The sequence below is a fragment of the Triturus cristatus genome, chromosome 2_1, assembly GCF_964204655.1.
Source record: "Triturus cristatus chromosome 2_1, aTriCri1.1, whole genome shotgun sequence".
In the NCBI taxonomy this organism is placed as follows: domain Eukaryota; kingdom Metazoa; phylum Chordata; class Amphibia; order Caudata; family Salamandridae; genus Triturus; species Triturus cristatus.
Window position 1 is genome coordinate 151,126,598 of NC_140581.1, and position 22,778 is coordinate 151,149,375.

General features: G+C 46.0%; 1 protein-coding gene across 1 annotated transcript in view; it reads left to right on the plus strand.

Moving 5' to 3' along the window:
• PIK3C3 (phosphatidylinositol 3-kinase catalytic subunit type 3) overlaps window positions 1–22,778 on the plus strand; it is an 855,016-nt gene that overhangs the window by 124,348 nt on the left and 707,890 nt on the right. The window contains exon 4 of the mRNA XM_085629033.1: window positions 4,624–4,753. Within this exon, the coding sequence (XP_085485159.1) occupies window positions 4,624–4,753 (130 nt within the window). The remainder of the gene's footprint in view (window positions 1–4,623; window positions 4,754–22,778) is intronic.

The window sequence follows — 22,778 nt, forward strand, 5'->3', positions numbered from 1 at the left end:
GGCTTGGAAAAGAGCTTGCCTCCTGCTGAAGTCTCAGGGCCAACAGATGTCACCCACCAGCTTCCCAAGAGTTCTTTGGAAGTGCCTGCTGTTTTGTGAGGCTTTCTGAGGGACTGCGTGTCGCAAGGAGCTGGAAGCGCGACTCACGAACAAGAAGCGTGTCACCGAACTGCCGCTGCTGCTTCACAACACAAAGCGCCTCGCATCGCCGGAGAAGAGGATCGACGTCGCCACAGACGCCACCACATCACCGGGAAGCGTGTCGCAGAAGAATCGCTGAGTCAACGCAGGTCCACCGAAGCGCCTCGCATCGCCGGAGAAGAGGATCAACGTCGCATCAGGCGCCGCCGCATCTCCGGGAAGAGTGTCGCAGGGCCTGTCGTGGCTCATCGTAGGAGAAGAGGATCGACGTCGCATCAGGCGCCACCGCATCTCTGGGAAGCGTGTCACAGGGCCTGTCGCGGCTCATCGCCGGAGAAGAGGATCGACGTCGCATCAGATGCCGTCGCATCACCAGGAAGAGTGTTTCAGGGCCTGTCGCGGCTCGCATCGAGTGGAAGCATCTCGCATCACCAGAGAAGAGGATCGACGTCGCAGCAGATGCCGCCGCATCACCAGGAAGCGTGTCACATCAAGAAGGAAGCGCGATCTTTGTTTCTTTGCACCAGATCTTCAACGCATCACCGTCTTTGCAACACTGTTGCTGTCTTGCGTTACGCATCTTAAGGTACATTGAACTCTGAGTGTCGCATTTAACATCTTAAGAGAACTAAGCTAATTCTACCATTTTAAAGTACAGTATTGTGGATTGTTGTCGTTTGTGGTCTTGTGATAAGTCTATATAAAGAATACTTATTTTTGATATAAAACTTATGTGGTGACCATCTGTAGTGTTGTCACTTGATTACCGTATGTGTTCACAAGTGCTTTACACACTGCCTCTGAGATAAGCCTGTCTGCTCGTGCCAAGCTACCAAGGGGGTGAGCAGGGTTTATTTTAGGAGTGTACCCACTTACCCTGACTAGACGCAAGGGTCCCTATTTGTCACAGGTACCTACCTATGCCAACTAGAAACCCCCCATCTAACAACATGCCTTACACATTTCCTTTGATTTAAGCCTGGCTGCTTTGTGTCACACTACAAGGAATTGAGCACAGGTTTATTTAATTTAATTGGTGTGACATCCAGCTATGTTCATCCTTTTTTCTTCAACTACCCCAAAAATTAAGCTAAAGCAATAGGGTAGCAAAGTAGCTAGTGCCCAACATTGAAACATTTCTAATTGAAATTTGGTGAAACCCAAACCTTCTGAACTTCTTGAAAAAACTTAACATGGCTGTTGAAAAGCCCTGCAACTCACATGCTCCTAACCAGATAACCTGAAATCTTACAGGGACTCCTTTACCTGCCTCAAAAAAATCCCATGTTGGACTGCTAGCTCCACAGGAAACAAGAAGACAAAAGCTGTACCAGAGACCATTTCCCTTAATAGGACAGCTAAAGTTGACAGCTGCACTTAATGCCTCCAATATCTGTCATGTGAAAGGGCCTGTTAAACAGACACTGAAATGCATTTACACAGTAATACAACATGTTGCATTGCTTTAGTTAGTATTGCATAGGAACGTAAAACTCTAAATAAACATAATAAATATAACATCTCAACTTGTTACACCTTGCGTATTCTAGCAGTCAGGATGTGCATAAGGCTAATAATACATAGGAAAATGCTAGATATGCTGTTGTGCACCCTTGAGCATAATAAAGCACCAAAGTAATAAACCCAAAAATGTGTTGCACAAAACAATACATTTCAATCCATTCACAATCATTCACCAGAGAGCCAACAGAAAACATTAGTCACATCACATTACATCATATAGGATGGGGTTATCTGGCCCTGTCCTAAACTAGTTCTTCTCTTTCCTGAATAACCGAACACAAAGAATCAAAGTCAACCAATCTTTGGCTGCCAGCACCTCTGGCTCTATTGGGGTGCCTCAAGGATCTGCACTCTCGCCCACGCTCTTCAATCTGTTCATGGAAACTCTAACTGCCATTCTAAACAATTTAAACATTCAGTACCACATGTACGCGGATGACACTCAACTGTATTTGAAGATCTCTTCTCCAGATGACATTAAAACTCTTAATGGAGGGCTTAAAAAAACTCAACAATGGCTAACACATAACCATCTGTTACTTAATTCCCTCAAAACAGAATTTCTCCCCATTACCCCCCGCAGCCACGAGGCCCCCACGCAAAACTGGATCAAAAAAATCTCCGCACTTAACTGCACCCAGCATATGGTGGACTACGCTTGCTCTTTAAGTGTCACCCTAAACACATTTTTAAACATGCAAGGTCACATCAGTGCTTAAGAGTGCCAATCATTAGCTCAACACTCTTAGGAAAATCAAACCTTTCCTACCTCCCGAAGACATCCAGTCAGCTGTCCAATTCTTAGTTATCTCATGAGTAGAATACAGATTGGTAAATCTAGGTTAGCTCCACTAAGAGCTACTCTGAATGCCTCTGCCAGATTAATCACAGGCGCCAGAAAACATGGATCATATTACACCTGACTTAATCCATCTTAACTGACTTCCCATTTATCAAGGATCTGCTTCAAGATAGCCTGTCTGACACATAAAGCTATACACTTCAATAGCCCCGTTTACCTGGCAAAAGAACTCGAGTTCTCCGGATCCAGGCAAAACTTAAGAAGCTCCAATACCCTACTCCTGACACCACAGAAATTCAACAAAAAAAGAACTTAAAATCGCACCTTCCCAGGGCTGGCTCCAAGAATTTGGAATGAACTCCAACGGAGATCAGAGTCAACCCCTCGACTGCTTCATAAAAAAAGACAGGTCAAATGGTTAATGTTGGAAGAACTTCATTAGCAATAGCCTCTGTCATTTGCTACACACTTCCCTCTGGTGCTTGACAATCATTTTTACTTTGGGTGTTGAAATATATGCTTGACAATTATTTTCACTTTGTGCTTGAAATATGTGCTTGACAATCATTTTTATTTGGGCTTTAAAATGTATTTCGTCGTTCTTTGGAAATAGATCGATGCTAAAACTGCTAATCGGGCCCATCTAGTTAAGCTTTTACCTGTTTGTTCTCTTGCTACCTCTTCTTACCCTAGCACCCACATTTACTTTTATGTTTCAGCTTACTCTCATGTTGCTTTATTGTATTGTACTTACACTGTTTCTTCCATCAAAGTTGGTTTTCCTCTTTGTACAGCGCTCTGTTACCCGTCTGGGTCTTGTTCGCGCTTTATAAAACTTTTCAAATAAAATAAATAAATCCAACAATGTTTTGCACAAAATAATACATTCCAATCCATTCACAATCATTCACCAGAGAGCCAATCAGAAAACATTTGCCACATCACACCTCATGTACACAATCTAACATTATTATAGGTGACCCAACAGTACTGCACACCTATCACAGATACCCATGTCCATAATAACAGCAGACAAATTAGTCAGTCCACTTGAATCCTTAGCACAAAAACCCATATATTGAATGTAATGCCCTCAATACACAACGTACTTCCTCACAAACCCAATTGAAGATGCTAGGCTGACCACCACACGCATAAAATAAGAGAAAAGCAACATATAGGCTAAGCAGTGCTCCTCAACTGTACAACACACTATTCATACAAATCAATAGCCACAATAGCAAAAGAAAATAAAGGAAGCCACACCCTTACATGCACAACATGGAAAATGAACTATTTGGAAGGTAAAGAGATGCCCTAGAAGTACAATATACTGTTCTCAGCCAGCACTCACAGAGCCAAATGAACATGTCAGTCATACAAGCTAGCAACCTCCAACAGCAAAACAGGTCGGAAGTCCTCTAGTTGGATGGGGTGATTGATGCCTTATAACACAACTGAACCAGTATGGCAGTAGAATCCGGTTCACACTGGTAGTAATCAAAATACAGCAAAATCCTAAGATTTAGTCATTCGGACACCAACACACACTCCAAAGATTTAATCAAAGGTCGGTAAGACTGCACAGTGGTTGGACCACTAAAACAAGAGTACCATCACTAAAGGCTGCTAAGAATTCAGTTATGGTTGCCCAGATCAGACACAAAAAGGCCTTGCCACTGCAGTTTTGGTCCGCATGACATCTCGGAACCATGCACAGAGAACCCTTTCAACAGCTTGGCGAAATACACAACCAAACATATGGCAGAAAACTATGGAACAAATCCTAAGGATATAACCCGATATGCATTTTCTTTTCTATGCAAACGACTGACAAGTATTTGGCCTCTTAGTGCTTTTCCTTGGAGATATGTGGCTGGAGTTGTGGGTTTAACCATGGAGAGTACTCCCTAGGCTGTCTGTGGAGAGACCAAGCCCAGCTAATGTTTTACTGCACTGTGTGCTCTGGCTATGTGGCCCTTTCAAAACTGGCTTTTATCCACAAGAGAAAGGGTTCGAAGTCAGACCATGGTCTGGTCACTTTCTGATCATTCTACTCATCTCAGATGTACTATAGCAATTGTTTAACTAAATGAGCCCTCTCACTTTCTGTAGCAAATAACTGAGGAATATTGTTATTTTCACCTTTTCTGTAGCATGTTCCGGCAGGGAATGCATGACTTGAAAGTCTGGCCAAACACTGAAGCAGACGGATCAGAGTTCACAAAAACCCCCGGCCGGACCAGCAGCACGTTTTCAGAAGATCAAATGAGTCGACTTGCAAAGGTAAAGCGATGTTCTTTTAAGCATCAAATAATGCTTTTAATAAAATGGGTTCTTCTGATGTCAGTTGTGTAGCCAGCTCAAAGGGTCTGCCTCTTGGTGAGACTGTGATGGATGGATTATTAAACATGAGATCAGACGCACACTGTCTGGATTTCTCCTTTCTCTCCCTCTCTTTTATCTAACTATCTTTATTATGTATCATAAGTTTAAATATAAATAGAGCCACACTGAGGGCTAGATTACTATGTCGGTCGGAGTTGCTTCCTCACAACACCATCGCGGTCTCAGGACCAACCGACCTCGGGTCGGCGGACCCAACACCGCAATTACATTGCGACTGCACATGATACGGTCACATACTCCCATTTCTCTATGGGAGTTGGTGCAGCGGACGTAAACCGTCCGTAGCACAAGCTCCCATAGAGAAATGGGAGATTGTGTTAATCTCTGCACGCGTGTCAGGTGTCTCAATGTGCCTGCCACGCGGTGCAGGGTTTAACAGAGGGGTACTATAGGTGCCCCATTGGCCCCCAACCGGAGGTCGCAAGCAGAAGGGGCCCTGCTCAGGGGCCTTCAAACTCGCTTTCTGACAGGCTTGCCATGTCGGAAAGCCCGGCATGGAAAGCCTGTCGGAAATCCAGCATCGTAATCTCAACGGCGGAAATACCATCCATTGGGATTACGGGCCGGTCTCAGATTGGCTGTCGGGGTCCTTGAGCCCATTGGAATCCAGCCGGAACGACAGTCCGGTTTCAATTCTGAACGCCTACACTTGGTAAGGTTGTCCCTCCACTTTCCTCCACCCCAAACCTCTGAGAAAAGCAGTTTTCAGTTGACAGCTTTACACTCTGGTTTTGCAGAAACTGACCCACGATCCCAGGTAATTATTAGCACTATAGCGATTCCAGTTGGTTTGAGCTCTGACCTGCTGTGGGAATGGAGCATGTGTACTGCACTCTGCCACACCACCCTCCATCCCACCACCCAGAAACCACACTCCATCCCACCACCCGGACACCACCCTCCATCCCACAACCCCAACACCACCCTCCATCCCACTACCCCGACACCACCCTCCATCTCACTACCCCGACACCACCCTCCATCCCACTACCCCGACACAACGCTCCATCCCACTAGCAGTAGTTCCTCATCAAAAACTAGGTCTTTCACCCAGTCTCCTCCCCCATAGCCATGGTGAGATAAGACACCCAGATCCCAGTCAACTCAATCTAGAGATCTGGCACCTGAAGTCCTAGAGTTTAGCTATCTAAATCTACCGCAAGACTGTATAAATATCATCAAGGAAGCTAGGCGTCCTACCATAAGAGCCTGCTATGCAGCCAAGTGGAATGTGCCTTGAGACTGTCTCGGGTGAGTAGCGTGCTTATAATTCCCTGATTGATTTACTGTAACGACAACCACATCAACCCGTTTGATATTTCGGTACAAAACATTATGTGCTATTTGTTACATCTACAACGTTCCAATTTAGCATACACATCTATCCACTTACATCTTGCTGCAATGGCTGCATACCTCCAAAATAGACAGCACCTGTCTCTTTATCGAGTACCTGTCATTAAAGCATTTATGGAGGGACTCAAAAGAGTTACTCCACCAAGGCGTCCACCTGCCCCAGTGTGGAATATCAATATTGTTCTCACCAGACTGATGGGTCCACCCTTTGAACCATTGCACAGATGTGATCTTCAATTTCTTACATGGAAAGTGGCTTTTTTAGTTGCTATTACATCACTCAGAAGAGTCAGTGAGATCCAGGCATTAACCATAGAAGAACCTTTTTTGCAGATGCACCAAAACAAAGTAGTTCTTCGGACCAACCCTAAATTCCTTCCTAAAGTCATTTCTGCCTTTCACCGGTTGCCAGTTACCCTTTTTTTCCCCCTCAATCAGATTCAGTGGCAGAACGTGCTCTGCACACACTAATGTCAAACGAGCATGGCTGTATTACATTGAAAGGACACAATCTTTCCGTAACACCAATCAACTTTTTGTAGCCTTTGCTCCACCACACAAGGGCAATTCCATATCAAAATCAGATATTGCAAGGTGGATTGTTAAGTGTATTCAGATATGTTATGCAAAGGCTAAACGAACATTACCAGTCCCCCCCTGGAGCACACTCTACAGGTAAACTGGGGGCTTCTATGGCATTCCTAGGGAATATACCCATAGACAACATATGCAAAGCTGCAACATGGTCTACCCCTCACACATTCACAAAACACTATTCAGTAGATGTGTTAGCAGCACAACAAGCTAGAGTAGGCCAGGCATTTTACGTACACTATTTCAGACTACTGCAACAGCTACAGGTTAACCACCGCTTTGGGAGATAACTGCTGTATAGTCCATGCACAAGCATATGATCTACAGCTCATATGCCTCGAACGGAAAATGCTACTTACCAGTATGCATCTGTTCTTGGCATGTAGAGCTGTAGAGTCATTTGGGCCCACCCGCTTCCTCGGTTACCTCTACCTGTTGCAGTTACATCTTACTTAGATACATACATTCATGGACATCTCCTTCTAACTACTCTTACTGGCTACATTGTCCCCCTCTGCGGGAAAACAATCTAACAATGGAGTCGATGTCCATGTGCACTGTCACCTAAGGGAGGAGTCGCCTACCTTGTGACTGGAAAGACTTCTTCGAAGAAAAACAAAGTGCAAACATCTGGACCCAACTGTAGATGGCGATCTATGCACAAGCATATGACTCTACAGCTCTACATACCAATAACTATTGGGTCTATGGCCCCCTCTCACTAGTTCCTAAGGAGACTCTGCCAAGACGAGGAGCTGTGCTACAGGAGGGACTGCCACTTTGCTAACTGTGTTGTTGTTTTGGCCTGCTGCCTATGGCCTGGGCAGTGAGAAGGACTGGACCTGTTCTCTACAACCTTTTGCAGCCTAAGTAACTCCAAGGGCTTGTTGGCTTGCCCCCTGTTCAGGAAATCCCAGACCCATCAAAGATTTCATTCGCACATATGACCGTTGGTAGGCTCTACTGATCCGGAGTCTGAATCTGCCTGACTTGCTCTCAAACATTCCTGGGCCTCCGCAGAGTGTTGGCAGCCGCTTTTGGACACCAGCACGCATCAGCACGGTGCAGCGATCAGGACCACCGTGTCTGTCTGCTTGAGCGCAGACCATCATGTTTGTCTACTCCGCCGCAGCATCCAAAGGCACTCCAGTGCAACACTGTGCATGCATCAAAGAAAGACAGGCGTCTGCCCTCCATGACTCCAATCACCGCATTGTATTCAGCAAGTGGAGACCCCAGCAATATGGGTCCTGATCCTTAGCCCGACGTCATTGCTGCAATCCCCCGAGAAATATACTTTGCACTTCAGGACTTGCGAGGGCCCTGCAGCCCACAAGCGCTCTCGCAGGCAACCCCGAACAGAGTGAGTTGATCGGTCTCCCACAAACTTGACATTGCATTTTAACTATAATAACCTTGGAAGCATTGACCTAGCATAGATCGCTGTCATTTCCCCAGTGTAATCGTAAATAACCTACTAAAAGCGCGTGGTCTCTTTCAGCATTGTACATTCTTTAAGTATTCGTAACTTAAGATGCTTTAGTTGTATTCTTATTGTTTTTATCTTGTGTTAAAGAGTAACAAAGATACTATTGTCATACCTCATAATGGAGTCTTTTTTTGTGGTGTTTTCACTGTGTTACTGTGCCTACATAACTGCTTTACGCATTGCCCCTTATGTTAAGCCTGACTGCTCTGTGCCAAGCTACCAGAGGGTGAGCACAGGCTGATTCAGGTGTATGACTGACTTACCCTGACTAGAATATGAGGTCCCTAATTGGACAGGGTACATACCTCTGCCAACTAGAGACCTGATTTCTAGCGCATGGTAGTTAAGAAAATCAATGAACGTTTCAAATCTTAGAAGCTATTGGGGAATTAGATAACTCTGTCAGTGTCTGGATTGTGTTTGCGTTTTAGGTCTCGCGTGCAGATAGCACGCCTGTGCTGGTGCTTGGCAATATTCTGTTGAACCTAAAAAAAAAGAAACGGAGAGGGGCTTTTAGCCTACCCATTACATTCCATTTGCTGGCATTATTATCACTCTTCTTTGCAACCTTCTAATTCGATATAACGTCCAAGGCGTCACTTCCTGCGTCACTTCGTTTCTTTTTGTGGACCATGGACTAAGTACAGACTGATTTCACTCTTAGTGTCTGTTAGCTGCTCTGATTGAGGTAGTGTTTCTTGTTTTCTTTTTTTTGGTTGCATTTTTAAATAGCATGAACTCAACCCGACTCAAAGGTATTAGAGCGTTTTACATGAGCACACAAGTTCCCATTCATTTCTTTTTTTTGTTTTGTTTAAGTGACTTGGTGACAAGCTGGCGTGCCTACAAAACAAAAGCCTCTGAAAAGTGGCTTTTAGCACGCTCATTACTTACCTTTCGCTGCCATCTAATCCTGCAGCGCTTCCCAGGTGCCACTTGATGTGGCACTTTACTTCTTAGCACATACCAGTGATTCTGCTTTGTTTGATATTTAATCCCATTGTGTTGGGTATTAGCTCCCTCTTATGGAGTTTTTCAACGCATTTCCGACCCAGAGTTTAGGTGTCCGTTGGATGTCATCTGCACTATTGGTAAATTTAACTTGAAGTTAAATTGGGTACAGTTCTCAATTATTTTGAAAAGTGTTTGGCACTCTTACCAGAAGTTCTTCTGGTTGGTCGTTTCTTAATCTGTTAATACATAATGTTATTTTATTCCCATTATAGTCAGTCAGAAAACTTTATTTCGGTAAAAATACCATAAAAGTGCAGACATCACATTTAAAAAGATTCTATATATACACTCGATAATCTTTAAAACCTCTCATAAAACAATAATTTAGTTTGTTAAGTATTCTTTAAAAAAATATGAGATGATTAGCACACAAAAAAAAAAAAAAGAAAAGTGAACACGGCTTAAAATATAAAAAGAAGAAGGCGTTACAGTACTAAATGTTTTCTTGTTACCCACATGGAAAAGAGGTATTTCGCAGTAACTGTGACAAATAGGGGGGAGGTATCAGATTTCATTACCCTATATAAGTCTCTGTAATTGCTTACCCCAATGTTTTTCGCTAATTGAATAATCCATTTTTTACGTGGGTTTGTGTAGGCCTTACAGAAGAATAACACGTGGACCTCTGATTCCTCGTTCGAGCTACACCCTGGGCAAACACGATTTGTTGAGCCTACCCATTTATTCGTCCTACAAAATAGGGGAAGGGAACCATGCCTGAATTGTATATAAAGTTTCTTGGCAAGCAAAGGTTGGATCATATCAAGTGCGGGCTCGAAGCTGTAGCTTAGTTTCATTTCAAGGAATACAGAGGTCAAGTTAGCACCCGAATCAGAACGTAATATTTGGGTCAATTTATGATCCTCAATCATTATTACCAACTGTTTTTTTGGAAGGGAGACACAAGCCTCTGGGTTATGCCATAGGTCCTCCCTACCAATTTCTCCTAAAGACTTTTTAATATAAGCGAGCCATGAAATGGAAACAGCCCCTGGGAGTATCATGATTGATTTTAATTCATCTCTGAAGATATTGAGTTCTGGTGTGCTCCACAGACGGCGCCAATACATAACCGGTCTGGAGGCAACCAGATCAACTATTGGCTGGATTCCCAGGTCCATCCTCAGAGGTTGTAGGGGGGTGCTTTTGGGTAAAGCTAAAACTTGTCTCATAAAATGGTTTTCTGACTTAGCTAAGGATTGGGCAGCACTATGGCCCCAGAGCTCAGCACCATAGATTGCCGCTCCTCTTGCCTGTACCCTGTAAACCTCTACGAGTGGGCCAATTAATTTTATCAGGCTGTCCCGATACATCTTCAAGATACCCCCAGAGATTTGGGCCAATTTCAAATTGGCCTTCAAAATCTGGGGTCCCCAGTCCATATTATTACTTAGTGTAAGGTCCAGGTAGTCAAAGACCGATACACGCTCCAACGGTAAATCGTCCAGCTTTGGGATGGGACAGTTTGTGGTGTCAGCATGCAGAACCATGTATTTGGCTTTGTTGACATTAATAACCAGGTTCCTATTCCTGCAGAATATTGCAAAACCCTCCAAAACTCTCTTCATTCCCATTGCTGTCTTAGACAAGAGCAGAGTATCGTCCGCAAACATTAATGCTGGTATTTTCCTACCTGATAGCCTAGGTGCATCAATGTCTGTTAGGGCAAGCAGTTCCTCCACAAGGCCGTTTAGAAAAAGAGAGAAGAGGGTCGGTGCCAGCACACAGCCCTGCCTCACACCTCGTTCAACAGGGAAGGGAGATGTTAATTCACCATTATGGCCAAACCTTACCCTAGCATAGGTGTTTTTATGTAGGATTTCCATGTTGTAGCATAGGTGTGGAGGGACGCCCATCCCCTTCAGAAGGTCCCATAGCTGGGATCGATCTACCATATCAAAAGCGGACTTTAGGTCAACAAAAGATAGGTAAAGGCTACCTCCTTCCAGTTTGATCGTTTTCCAATATATCATCTGGAATCTGAATAGTTGATCTATAGTTGACATTTTAGCTCTAAAGCCCACTTGTAGAGGAGTCAAAATATTAGACTCTTCCATCCAAGCTTGGAGCCTCCCCAATAGGACACGTGCAAAAATCTTCTGGGCCACGTCTATTAGGCTGATCGGCCTGTAATTTGCCGGGTCTAGGGGCGAGCCCTTTTTGTGTATCGGGATGATCTCAGCCCCAGCCCAGGTATGGGGCGGTGGCATTCCTAAAAAAATAGCATTGAAAAGATTCTGTAAGTAGGGAACCCATACAGCCTGTTCGCTCTTGTACAGGTCGCCCAGTATTCTGTCTAAACCGGGGGCCTTATTTGGAAGGACTTTATTCAGCGCCAATTCTACCTCTCCTAGTGAACATAAATTGTTATCACCCATGATCAAGGAAAAGGCATGCCTAGGTGGGTGTTCATGGTTTTCTTGGCCTATAGAATTACAGGCATAAAGGGCTTGAAAATGCCGGCGCCATACTTCTTCCGCTAGGTTAGGTTGAACGGCTACTTGGGATGCAGAGGAGCCGGATTTAACCAGATTCCAGAAAGCCTTGGAGTCCCTTTTCTTTAATGAAGTAGAAATTTCCTCCCATCTATTATACTCCCATTCTTTTTTGGCATCTGTGATCGTTTTCTTATAATGGCCCCTTGCCTCCTTGATCAAGGTCTTATTGCCCCCTTTTAATTTTTCTAAGAGTGACAACTTTGCCGCTCTACAGGGTTTGGTGAACCAAAGGTATCTCTCTCTGGGCTTTTGTAGATGCCTCCTTGTTTCCTGATGGAAATATCCCTCTAAGGTTGCACATAGCTCTGCATGGGTGGAGCCTATAATATCTATGTCAAGGGAGTCTTTTCCCGCGGCAACAGGATCTAATACTTGCTTTAAAAGCGGAAAGATCTCCCTGTACATGTCACCAAGCTCCGTTTGGGATTTGGCTATTTTTTCCCATCTCACTCTCCGTCCTCCACAAGATGTAACCAGAGGGTGGAGAGGAGTAGTGCCCCTTGGATGATTGGGGAAATTAACGTAGCCATCGAGAGTGAGTACAAGTGGATTGTGGTCACTTTCACTGCGCTTTATCACCTGTAAATCCACCGCCCTAGGCCACATGTCCAGTTTAATCAATATATAGTCTATGAGCGATGTGTAGCTGTTCCGCTGGAATGTGGGTCTGCCAGGATTGTCCGCTGGGAGCCTTCCATTACATGCCCTCAGAGAGTGAGTAAGGGTTATTGTAGTAAGCTGCAAAACCAGGGGTGACCATCCTTTCGTGGGATATGTATTACTAGGTGGAATTGCCCAAACTTCATCCTCTTCTTGGGTGACAGAGGTAGGGACATCATTCAAAGGCTCGAAGTGGCTATTAAAGTCGCCACCTATGAGCAAGTGTTCCTGCTTATGTAAAGAGCACAGGAAATCTTCTAGTTTAGACAAGGTGCTGGATTTTTGGCCATTCTTTACAGGGCGGGAATAAATGTTTATCAGTTTGAGCTCGCGATGATCCCGAAAAGATAGGGCTAGACACATAAAATCCAGTGAACCGGTGTCAATTACTCTAATGCCACAGTCCAAATGTGTTTTCACCCACACACACAGTCCACCTGAAGGCCTCCCTCTTGTGGCCCTTACAGCCGGGGTCCAGTACGTCGCGAACCCAAGACGATGGTATGCTTGCATAGCCCAAGTTTCTTGGAGGAGGCATATATCATGGCCATCTATGAACTCCCCCCAGTCCGGGCAATTCAACAGATTGCCAATACCTGCCAAGTTCCAAGATAAGATTTTTAGGGACGCTCCATGTTTTGGATTTTGGGTGATATCATCCCTTGTAGGTGGGCTCATATGAGGCGATGAAAGTTGGCTGATCGGGACCACCCCATTTTCTAATGGACCAGTTATTGAGGGAGAGCTGTCAGTCATTAATTGATTAGGAACAGCGTTTGTAGTAGGCACGTTATTATTAAGGGCTTGGGTGTGTTCCATGGGCGAGACTATATGCTGGAGTGGCTCCTGTAGCACTGAGGGTGCTGTCCTTGGGGATACGTAGATGTTAAGAGCCTTACTTTGTTCAGGGAAAATTCGCTCACTTCCTACCTGGTTGGCGGGCTGGCCGTGGAATTGCCAGTTATCAGTGGCCTTATCTGCTAGTTGCAGTCAATCAACGAGGTCAAGAGTGCTGTACCTATTGTGACATTGAATGGGGGAGCGTGGGTTGTAGAGGGGGGCTGCTCTGTTCCCAAAATGATCCCTGCCTCTTTCCCTAAAGGCCCCAGTTTGGTCGACAAGTCCTATTTCAGAATGGGATATTTTAATAGGGTAAAAATAAGAGAGGGGGAGAGATTGAATTCCATCCAAAGGACTCACCCAGCCACCGTCCCCCAGAAACTTGGCCACCCTTTTGTCCCTAAAGGTTACAAGGATACAATCGCCCCTTATGGTTTTCGTGCTCCTGCCCACCCACTCCACTCTACGGACCATCATAATTTCCCCGTCAAGGAAAGCTGGCAGGGGTCTATTGACACGTAACCAGTGCATGACTTTATTCTTCAAGGCCGAGTATGGTTCAGTTTTTTCATCATGGAGTTCAGGGACGCCAGAAAGAACCACTACATACGAGCTACACTCGGGGGGGAGATCAGGTCTTGGGAGTTTTGTTTTAACACCTAGATGTTGGGGGTTATTACTGTTAGTGATATGAGCTGGTTTATGTGAACGAGGCGAGTTCCCAGCCGTCCTAATATCAAAGGGGACCTGAGTGATTTGGGAAGGATGGGTGGGGACGACAGTGCTCCCATTGATTCTCAGTTGGGCCCCGTCAGATACTATTGTGCAGCTAGGTTGTAATAGCTCTGTCTCAGGGGGGGCCGACAAAGGGGCGTGTTGTAAGGGTATAGATTGGCAGAGGGCCTTCTTGGGCAGGGGAACCGTGTCGCTGGGATTAGAGTCTAGAGCAGTAAGGAGCACCCTTAGTTTTTCTTCAACAACAGCTAATCTGTTGGCTAAAGGTGAAAGGCTCCCATTGATTAAAAGTTCCATTTTTACCCAATATGCATCATCAATTACACATTTGGAGCAATAAGGAGTCTCTTTAAGAATAAGTTCAGGAGAAGTAGGTGCTGGAGGTGCTATAGAGTCCAGTCCTGGTGTAGTAAGTGACCTTCCCTCCGTAGATGTATCACTGTGGCCAGCGTTCAGACTGGGGAGGTTTTTAGGATTCTTATTTTGATTTGATTTCATCGGCCCTCCCTCGCGTTTCTTCCCCTTCTTCCCCTTCGGAGCATTAGATCTTAGGTCTTTACTCCTCACGGACTGCTCCGATTTGGACCTGGTGGTAACAATGTTCGTGAAAATTGGAGCTGGCGGCAGGGTCTCATTCCTATGTGCGGCTGACTCGTTTAGCCCTGAAACGGTTGGCTTCGGTGAGTCTAGGGGCCGATGCGGTGCTGCTGCAGCGGGAGATGTCAGAGTGTGAAGGGCTGTAAGGGGTTCTGGCAGCCTGTTAGCAGGGGAGCGAGCAGTGGTAATGTGGCCTAATGAAGAGCGTTTCCCTGCCAGTGGCTCTAGCGACAATCGGCGTTCAGTGGCGGCTATTTCATAAGCCAAGACATTGCTCGCACGAGTTATAAAATTCCCCAGAGACTCAGCCACGCTAGCACCTTTGCTCAGTGCCATGTTTGAGTCGATGCCTGGTAATCAGGTCCGGACCGTTGTAACAGATAGAGGGCTGTGGAGGGTACAATGAGTTTTGGATGTCTTACCGCAATATAGTTCTTGCTCCCTTGGCTTACAGTTGGTAACTCTGGAACAATGAAGATGTAAAGGGGGGGGGCCCAGCCCGGCCTCCACCGGTCTCGAACGGGCACAAACGGGCCCGCCCTTGGCCCGGGCTTCGCCCGGCGCGTCCCGCGAAGCGGGGCTCTCTCCGCTTTGTGTACGCCTCCCGGCGCTGTTGCGTCGTCAGGGCAGCGCGCCGCCGCTTGGGCTGCCGGGGATTGTAGTCCCGGGGCGGCGACGCGAAGAGTGCAGATTTCCTTGCTGTTCTCCCGATGTTGGCGTCAATGGCGGTCAGGTACGGGTCAGGTACGGGTCAGTGGCGGTACAGAATCGTTCCCCCCGCTCCGCCGGGCTCTCTCCGCTTTGTGTACGCCTCCTGGCGCTGTTGCGTCGTCAGGGCAGCGCGCCGCCGCTTGGGCTGCCGGGGATTGTAGTCCAGGGGCGGCGACGCGAAGAGTGCAGATTTCCTTGCTGTTCTCCCGATGTTGGCGTCAATGATGGTCAGGTACGGGTCAGGTACGGGTCAGTGGCGGTACAGAATCGTTCCCCCCGCTCCGCCGGGCTCTCTCCGCTTTGTGTACGCCTCCCGGCGCTGTTGCATTGTCAGGGCAGCGCGCCGCCGCTTGGGCTGCCGGGGATTGTAGTCCCGGGGCGGCGACGCGAAGAGTGCAGATTTCCTTGCTGTTCTCCCGATGTTGGCGTCCATGGCGGTCAGGTACGGGTCAGGTACGGGTCAGTGGCGGTACAGAATCGTTCCCCCCCGCTCCGCCGGGCTCTCTCCGCTTTGTGTACGCCTCCCGGCGCTGTTGCGTCATCAGGGCAGCGCGCCGCCGCTTGGGCTGCCGGGGATTGTAGTCCCGGGGCGGCGACGCGAAGAGTGCAGATTTCCTTGCTGTTCTCCCGATGTTGGCGTCAATGGCGGTCAGGTACGGGTCAGGTACGGGTCAGTGGCGGTACAGAATCGTTCCCATTATAACTGGCAGCATAAATATCTCACTGGTTACTAAAAATTACATTTTGTGACATTTGATGTACTTTCTGATCATTTATGTTATCTGTTTGACCTCCTGGGAATCCTGGCTTCTTCGCTTGTTTGTTTCTGGCATGTAGCACAACATAATACTTTGAGTTCGAGCAGTGGTTCTTAAACTTTTGAGCTACGTGGACCCCTATTTAATCATTACTGGGATACGGGGTCCCCCACTGAATCGGTACTGGAATCCCCGACCTAAGCAATTTTGATAATTTGAACCGCAAAACAATACACAAAAATACAGACGCAAGCATTCATCAAATACATAAATGATGTAATATACTATTTAATTCAAACAAATATAAAGAAACACAAATTGTACTTTTAATGAGAAGTTTGAAACAATTTCAATTGAGGGCACCCATCGCCTATTTTATAATCTGTTTGATGCACTTGCACTGCTCCCACGAATCAATCCGAGGATACCAGCTTAATTCTTAGCTTCCAGTTTCAAAATCATTCACATTTGTAGAACGTTTTTAAATGATCAATTTTACATTTTGTTTCTTTATTTATATACATTTTATGAATCTATTAATGTCATTTAGTTTTTTAAGCAGTCGCTGACCCCCTGAATAGGTGCTGCGGAACCCCTGTGGTATGCGTACCACAGGTTAAGAACTGCTGAGCATTTACAGGATGTGGGTTTACCTCTGCGTGTATATGATTTACCTGCACACCTGATTTTGGCCAGGTCATGAGGTGTTTCTGCTCACACCTCAGCGCTGGCCTGGTCTCAAGCCCAGGAGAATAAGAATGTATAAATCACAAGCAGAATCCATCATTTAATTTAGATCTTCTCCTTCCTTAATACAGTGTCATAGACTTTCCCTAAGATTACAAAAGGCTAAACCCTCTGCAGGCAGAAATATCCACTCCTGTACGCCATACCCCAAACATTAGACCACGTAGTATAAGTTGTTCATTCCTGTGGGGAGATTTAAGTTGTTGTGCTTAGCTATGTACGTCTTTTCAGTTTACATGTAATGTAATGTAATTGAACACTTGTAGAGCGCTACTGTCACTCCGAGGAGCATCATGGCGCTAAGCGGAACCCAGGGTTGGAAACATACTGGGTGGCTGTGATACGCGAGGAGAAGGCATTAGATAAGAGTTCTGCATAGGGCGTCAGATGTTGAGAAAATCCAAGTCTTTAGGGCTTTCCTAAAGAGAGTCTCGGATTGGATCTGGCGGAACTGGTTTGGAAGTTTATCCAAGCCTTAGGACCTATCACTGCAAGCGATTTTCTTCCCTTTGAGACGAGTCTAAATGCTGGTATTTTCAACATATTAGCGTTGGACGACCTAAGAGTCCGGGAGGGTGTACAATGCATGAATCTGGTTCGGTGATAGTGGGGACCTGAGGAGTGGACTATCCTGAAGGTGATCATCAGGACCTTGAAGAGCACTCTTTAGTGAAGTGGCAGCCAGTGGAGTGTTTCTAAAGCTGCAGATGCAGAAGACCTCCTACGGCATTTCAGCACTAGACGTGCTGGTGTATGTTGGACCATTTGGAGCCTGTGTAAAACTGACTTGTTTGTACCTGCGTAAAGGCTGTTGCAGTAGTCCATTCTGGACGTGATTAGGGCCACTGCAACTGTCTGTCTGTATGAGATGGGAAGCAGATCAAATAATTTTTTGATTGTTTTTATGATATGGAAACAAGTACCAGCAACTGCCAGTGATTGCTGTTTGAAGGAGAGAGTGGCGTCAAATATAATTCCCAGGTTTCTGACCACATTCACAGTGTTGGGCCAGGGGGTGGTGTCGGCTGGCCACCATTTCTTAGGAGAGAAAGTATTCTCTTGCCCTAGTGGTAGTATTTCAGTTTTTTCAGAATTACACTTTAGATGGTTTGTTTTTATCCAATTGAAAGTAGCGGTGAGACATAGGCGTAGGTTTTCTTCCGCATGTGTGGTGTTTTTGTCAAAAACCAGAATTAACTGTGCATCGTCCGCATATGAAATGGTCTCTATGTTGAAGGACGATATAAGGCTGATCAATGGGGCCATATAGGCATTGAAAAGTGTGGGGCTAAGACTGGACCCCTGAGGGACTCCGAAGAGCAGTGCTTTTTCTTCTGATTTGTATTGGCCTAATGTGATGACTTGTCTGCGGTCCTGCACGAAATTCTTTAGCCAGCCCAGGACTGTATGGGAAATGCCGAAGGATGCGAGACGGTCTAGGAGGATGACATGTGAGACCGTGTCAAACGCGGCCGACATCTAATAAAACCAGGACAGCATTTTTTCCTTGGTCCAGGGCTGCTCTAAGGGATTCAGCAGCATACAATAGGGCTGATTCTGTTGAGTGTTGAGATCTAAAACCGGATTGGTTGGGGTGAAGCAGATTTGCTTCTTCCAAGAATGTTGTAAGTTGGATGTTGACGAGTTTTTCCGTGATCTTGCTGAGGCAAGGTAAAAGCTAAATAGGTCGAAGATTGGAGAGGGTAGAGGGGGTCCGCAAGTTGTTTCTTTTGTAGCGGCTTTACAGCTGCGAGCTTCCATTCTGCGGGGATCTTAGCAGTTGACAAGGAAGCATTTATTATTTTGTTGATGATGGGATTTACAGTGTTGATTATGGCACGTAGGATCGGAGGGGGCAGGGATCAAAGGGGGAGCCTGATTTAGTAGTAAGGATCGCCTGATGCCTCGAGCTTCTATCCATCCAGTTCCGAGGATCATGCCTGGTGTGTTGCGTCTTCTTCTGGGGGTCCCCAGGAGTACTATGTTCATGTGAGATACTTCATCTGTACGGCAGATGCCAGCACTGGTATCCATGAGCAGTATCAGGGGCATAGTTCACTAGCAGAAGTCATGTTACTGAGCAGCTCCTGGAGCACCTTTGTGTTGCTTTTTGTCATAAGTGAGCAACACCTTGATTGTATTGGCAGCACCGTGAATATTGGACCTACACCTCTGCATAGACTGTCTGCATCCTGGCAGCACCTTCTATATTGGATCTCAACCTCTGCGTAGACTGTCGGCATCATGGCAAACACCATGTGTATTGGACCCGCAGCTCTGCGTAGACTGTCAGCATCCTGGCAGCACCATGTATATTGGACCTGCACCTGTGCATAGACTGTCAGCATCCTGGCAGCACCGTGTATATTGGACCTTCACCTCCGCATAGACTGTGAGCATCCTGGCAGCACCTTGTATATTGGACCTTCACCTCCGCATAGACTGTCAGCATCCTGACAGCACCATGTATATTGGACCTGCACCTCTTAGACTGTCAGCATCCTGGCAGCACCTGGTATATTGGACCTGCACCTCCGCATAGACTGTCAGCATCCTGACAGCACCGTGTATATTGGACCTGCACCTCTTAGACTGTCAGCATCCTGGCAGCTCCGTGTATATTGGACCTGCACCTCCGCATAGACTGTCAGCATCCTGACAGCACCGTGTATATTGGACCTGCACCTCTTAGACTGTCAGCATACTGACAGCACCGTGTACATTGGACCTGCAGCTCTTAGACTGTCAGCATCCTGGCAGCACCGTCTATATTGGACCTGCACCTCTTAGACTGTCAGCATCCTGGCAGCACCTTGTATATTGGACCTGCACCTCCGCATAGACTGTCAGCATCCTGACAGCACCGTGTATAGTGTACCTTCACCTCTTAGATTGTCAGCATCCTGGCAGCACCGTGTATATTGGACCTGCACCTCCGCATAGACTGTCAGCATCCTGGCATATGGGGCACTCGCTTTGCATATGTAATAATTACAGGCTTTCATCTTCTGTCACATATTTTTTGAAGGGATATTCTCTGGCAAATAAAGTGTTATAGGACTTCTTTTTCCTTGCACAGTCTTTACAGCCTATATTTTTCTTGCTACAGGTTTATTTATGATGGTACATTTTGTATTGGATTATTTAGCGACGTTTCCTTCAGAACTGTTTTTAAAATAAGTGCATTCATTCAACGCTGCTGTAAAATGCATTTTATGGCCCCAGTAGAACTGTATTCCACCCACTTCCACCACACATACCTCTGTACGGATTTGGCCTGCTTGATGCAATATTGAGCTGCCGTTGACATTTTATGCAGGTTTTCTTTCGTCTCTCAATTGGCCCTGACTGACGTCAGATCACCTGGGGCATGTTTCTGGCAAAGACGTCACTATAACAAACCGTTCCTGTCTTGTGCTTTAGAGTAACTACTTTTATTGAACTAACTTTACAAATGCTGAAATGGATTAGATAATTAAATAAGACACAAGGACTGAAAAATGAGGTTTCCTGTGACATTAATTCATTTGGTAAGCCGGCTTGTCAATGCCTACAGTTACACACTGTCCTGGACCTTACTTGGTCTTTCCTACTTGTCATGATGTCTTTCTCCAGTTCTCTCTTCCTCTCACGTTCTCTGTCCCACAGTGCTTAATTTGTAAAAAAAAACCTAAGTGCCAGGGCCCTCGTCAGGCGGCCACTTCACCCATTGCCCCTTCCAATGACAGAACCCACAGAACTGCTAAACATCACACCTTACAAGTCTAACAATTCAGACTATTCGAGGGCCCTAAATCTCCGGGCTGGGCAGCAAACATTAGTCAATTTTAATGCATATTTAATTAATAAACAGCTCTTGCTGTGTTCATCTCTAATTTAGACAACCAGTGCCACCATGCGGCAGACGGTCATAAGTGCCGGTGTTGACAATTAAGTGCCAGTGCCGAGCACTGGAAACCACCGGCTCAAATTAAGCACTGCCCAATGCCCTCTATTTTCATATCTTGCAATCTCGCTTGGCCCTTTCTACCCTAGTAATTTAATTCTTGCCTTTATCTCCCTTCCATTCTCACTGGTGGGCCTCTGCTTCTTTCTTCCTTTTTTTCCTGTCACTTTCTCTCTCTACCCCGTGTGCATAATTAATTGTCTCTCTTTCAGGTTCCCCTTTAATTTCTCTCTGCCTTATTATTCTCTCTTGGCACACTGTTCCACTTGTCTTTCTGTCACTCTATAGCCTTTCCCTGTAACCACCTTTCTGCCTATCCCTGGCTTCCTTTCTGTTAGGTGTGCTGGGCTTCCTTTCTGTTAGGTGTGCTGTTCTCGCCCTCCCTATTCACTCCATCGGGCTGTCTCCCCCACACAGCGTACTAAGAAACATATGATGTCTGTGCACACATGAACACATCTACTTACCTTGGAATCGCTATCTCTGTCGGATACTGTAGCTAACCTCAGATTCCTCAACTTAGAATATTTCCCAGGTGCCAGATTGGATTCAGAAACATTTTTCAGGAGTGGTGTTTTTTGACATCAGATGGTACCATGCAGCTGCGAACCGTCCAGGAAGTGACAGAGCAGGGTTGCATATAGGCTTCACCCCTAAGCTATGTCATCAGTTTCTAATTTTCCTTTCCATGCCCTCAGACGCAGAGCTTGGACAAGCTGTTGGTACCAGTGTGCTGATCCCTCACTTGGAAACTTTTCAAGTGTTACAAAGGGAACACTTCACAGAACAGGGTTGTGGAAAGGCAGTGAGGAATTTACAATTGGATAGAGTATCCACTAGGAAAAGCATTACTGAAAGTAAGTAATTTATTCTTCTTATAGATCTTTCTAACTGCGGACACCTCACTTTCTAATAATGGGTCAATGTTATGAGCTCCACATAATGCCATGTGTCCCAGTGCCTGGCATACAGGGATTTCGTGGTAGGGCACCTGGCGGCAAGGGTGATATCCACTACCTGAGTTGCATGTCAAATGCAGTCAGTTGCTGCAATAAATCTTTACACAATTAGGTGTATATTGTGCATATTTGGGTTGAGGACCCCGCCCTATTGTTGCAACAGGAGATCCTCCTGAAGTAGTGGCCTTATCAGAGAACAGGTGCTCATGCCCAGTGGTAATGCACTCTCCAAGCCCAATCCAGAGCCACTAGGATGACTTGGGGCCCGATCGTTTTCTGAAACGGAGGCGGGGGAAAGGTGTACAGGAGACCTGTGTTCCATTCCATCAAGAATGCACCGCCTAATGAGTGTTCTTGTGGAAACTCCAAGGCTCAAAATGTTTGATATTGCATGTTCTCGACAGTGGCACAAAGATCTAGCCTGGGTTCTTCCCACTGTGGGTACATGCCCTGCGCCACCTCACTCTGCATAATCCACTTGTGGTCTGCCTTCTGCTGCATGCTTAGCTTGTCCACTTTGATATTGAGGACCCTGCAAGGTGGTTCACGAGTGGCCTGTTTGTTTTGGTGCTTGATCGTCCAGATAAGTGTGATGCTCAAATAAGTCAACCTCCAGGAAGCACCAAGTCTGAATGCTATTACAGCACACGTTATTTGGAGGGGGGGGGGGGATATCTTTCCTTATTGTTTTGCAATATAATAGGTTAGATTCAGCTGTCTTGTGTAGCAGTCCGGATAGTCATTAGGTTGACTCCAAAGTACAGAGCATGTCTTGACATCAAATTAGATAACAAAGCAGCACATGATCCTATAAACATTTAAGAGCGGAGTCACAGTAATACACTTCCAAAAGTACTTCACTCTCCCCTCTCTGTCTTAATGTAAGTCTGAATGCTAGGTCTCAATTTATCCTAGTTGCCACAGCCATTCTACAGCACAAATTATTGGTGTGGTCAGGTGAGGGTTGGGATTTAGGGAAGGGAACAGCAGGGAAAGAG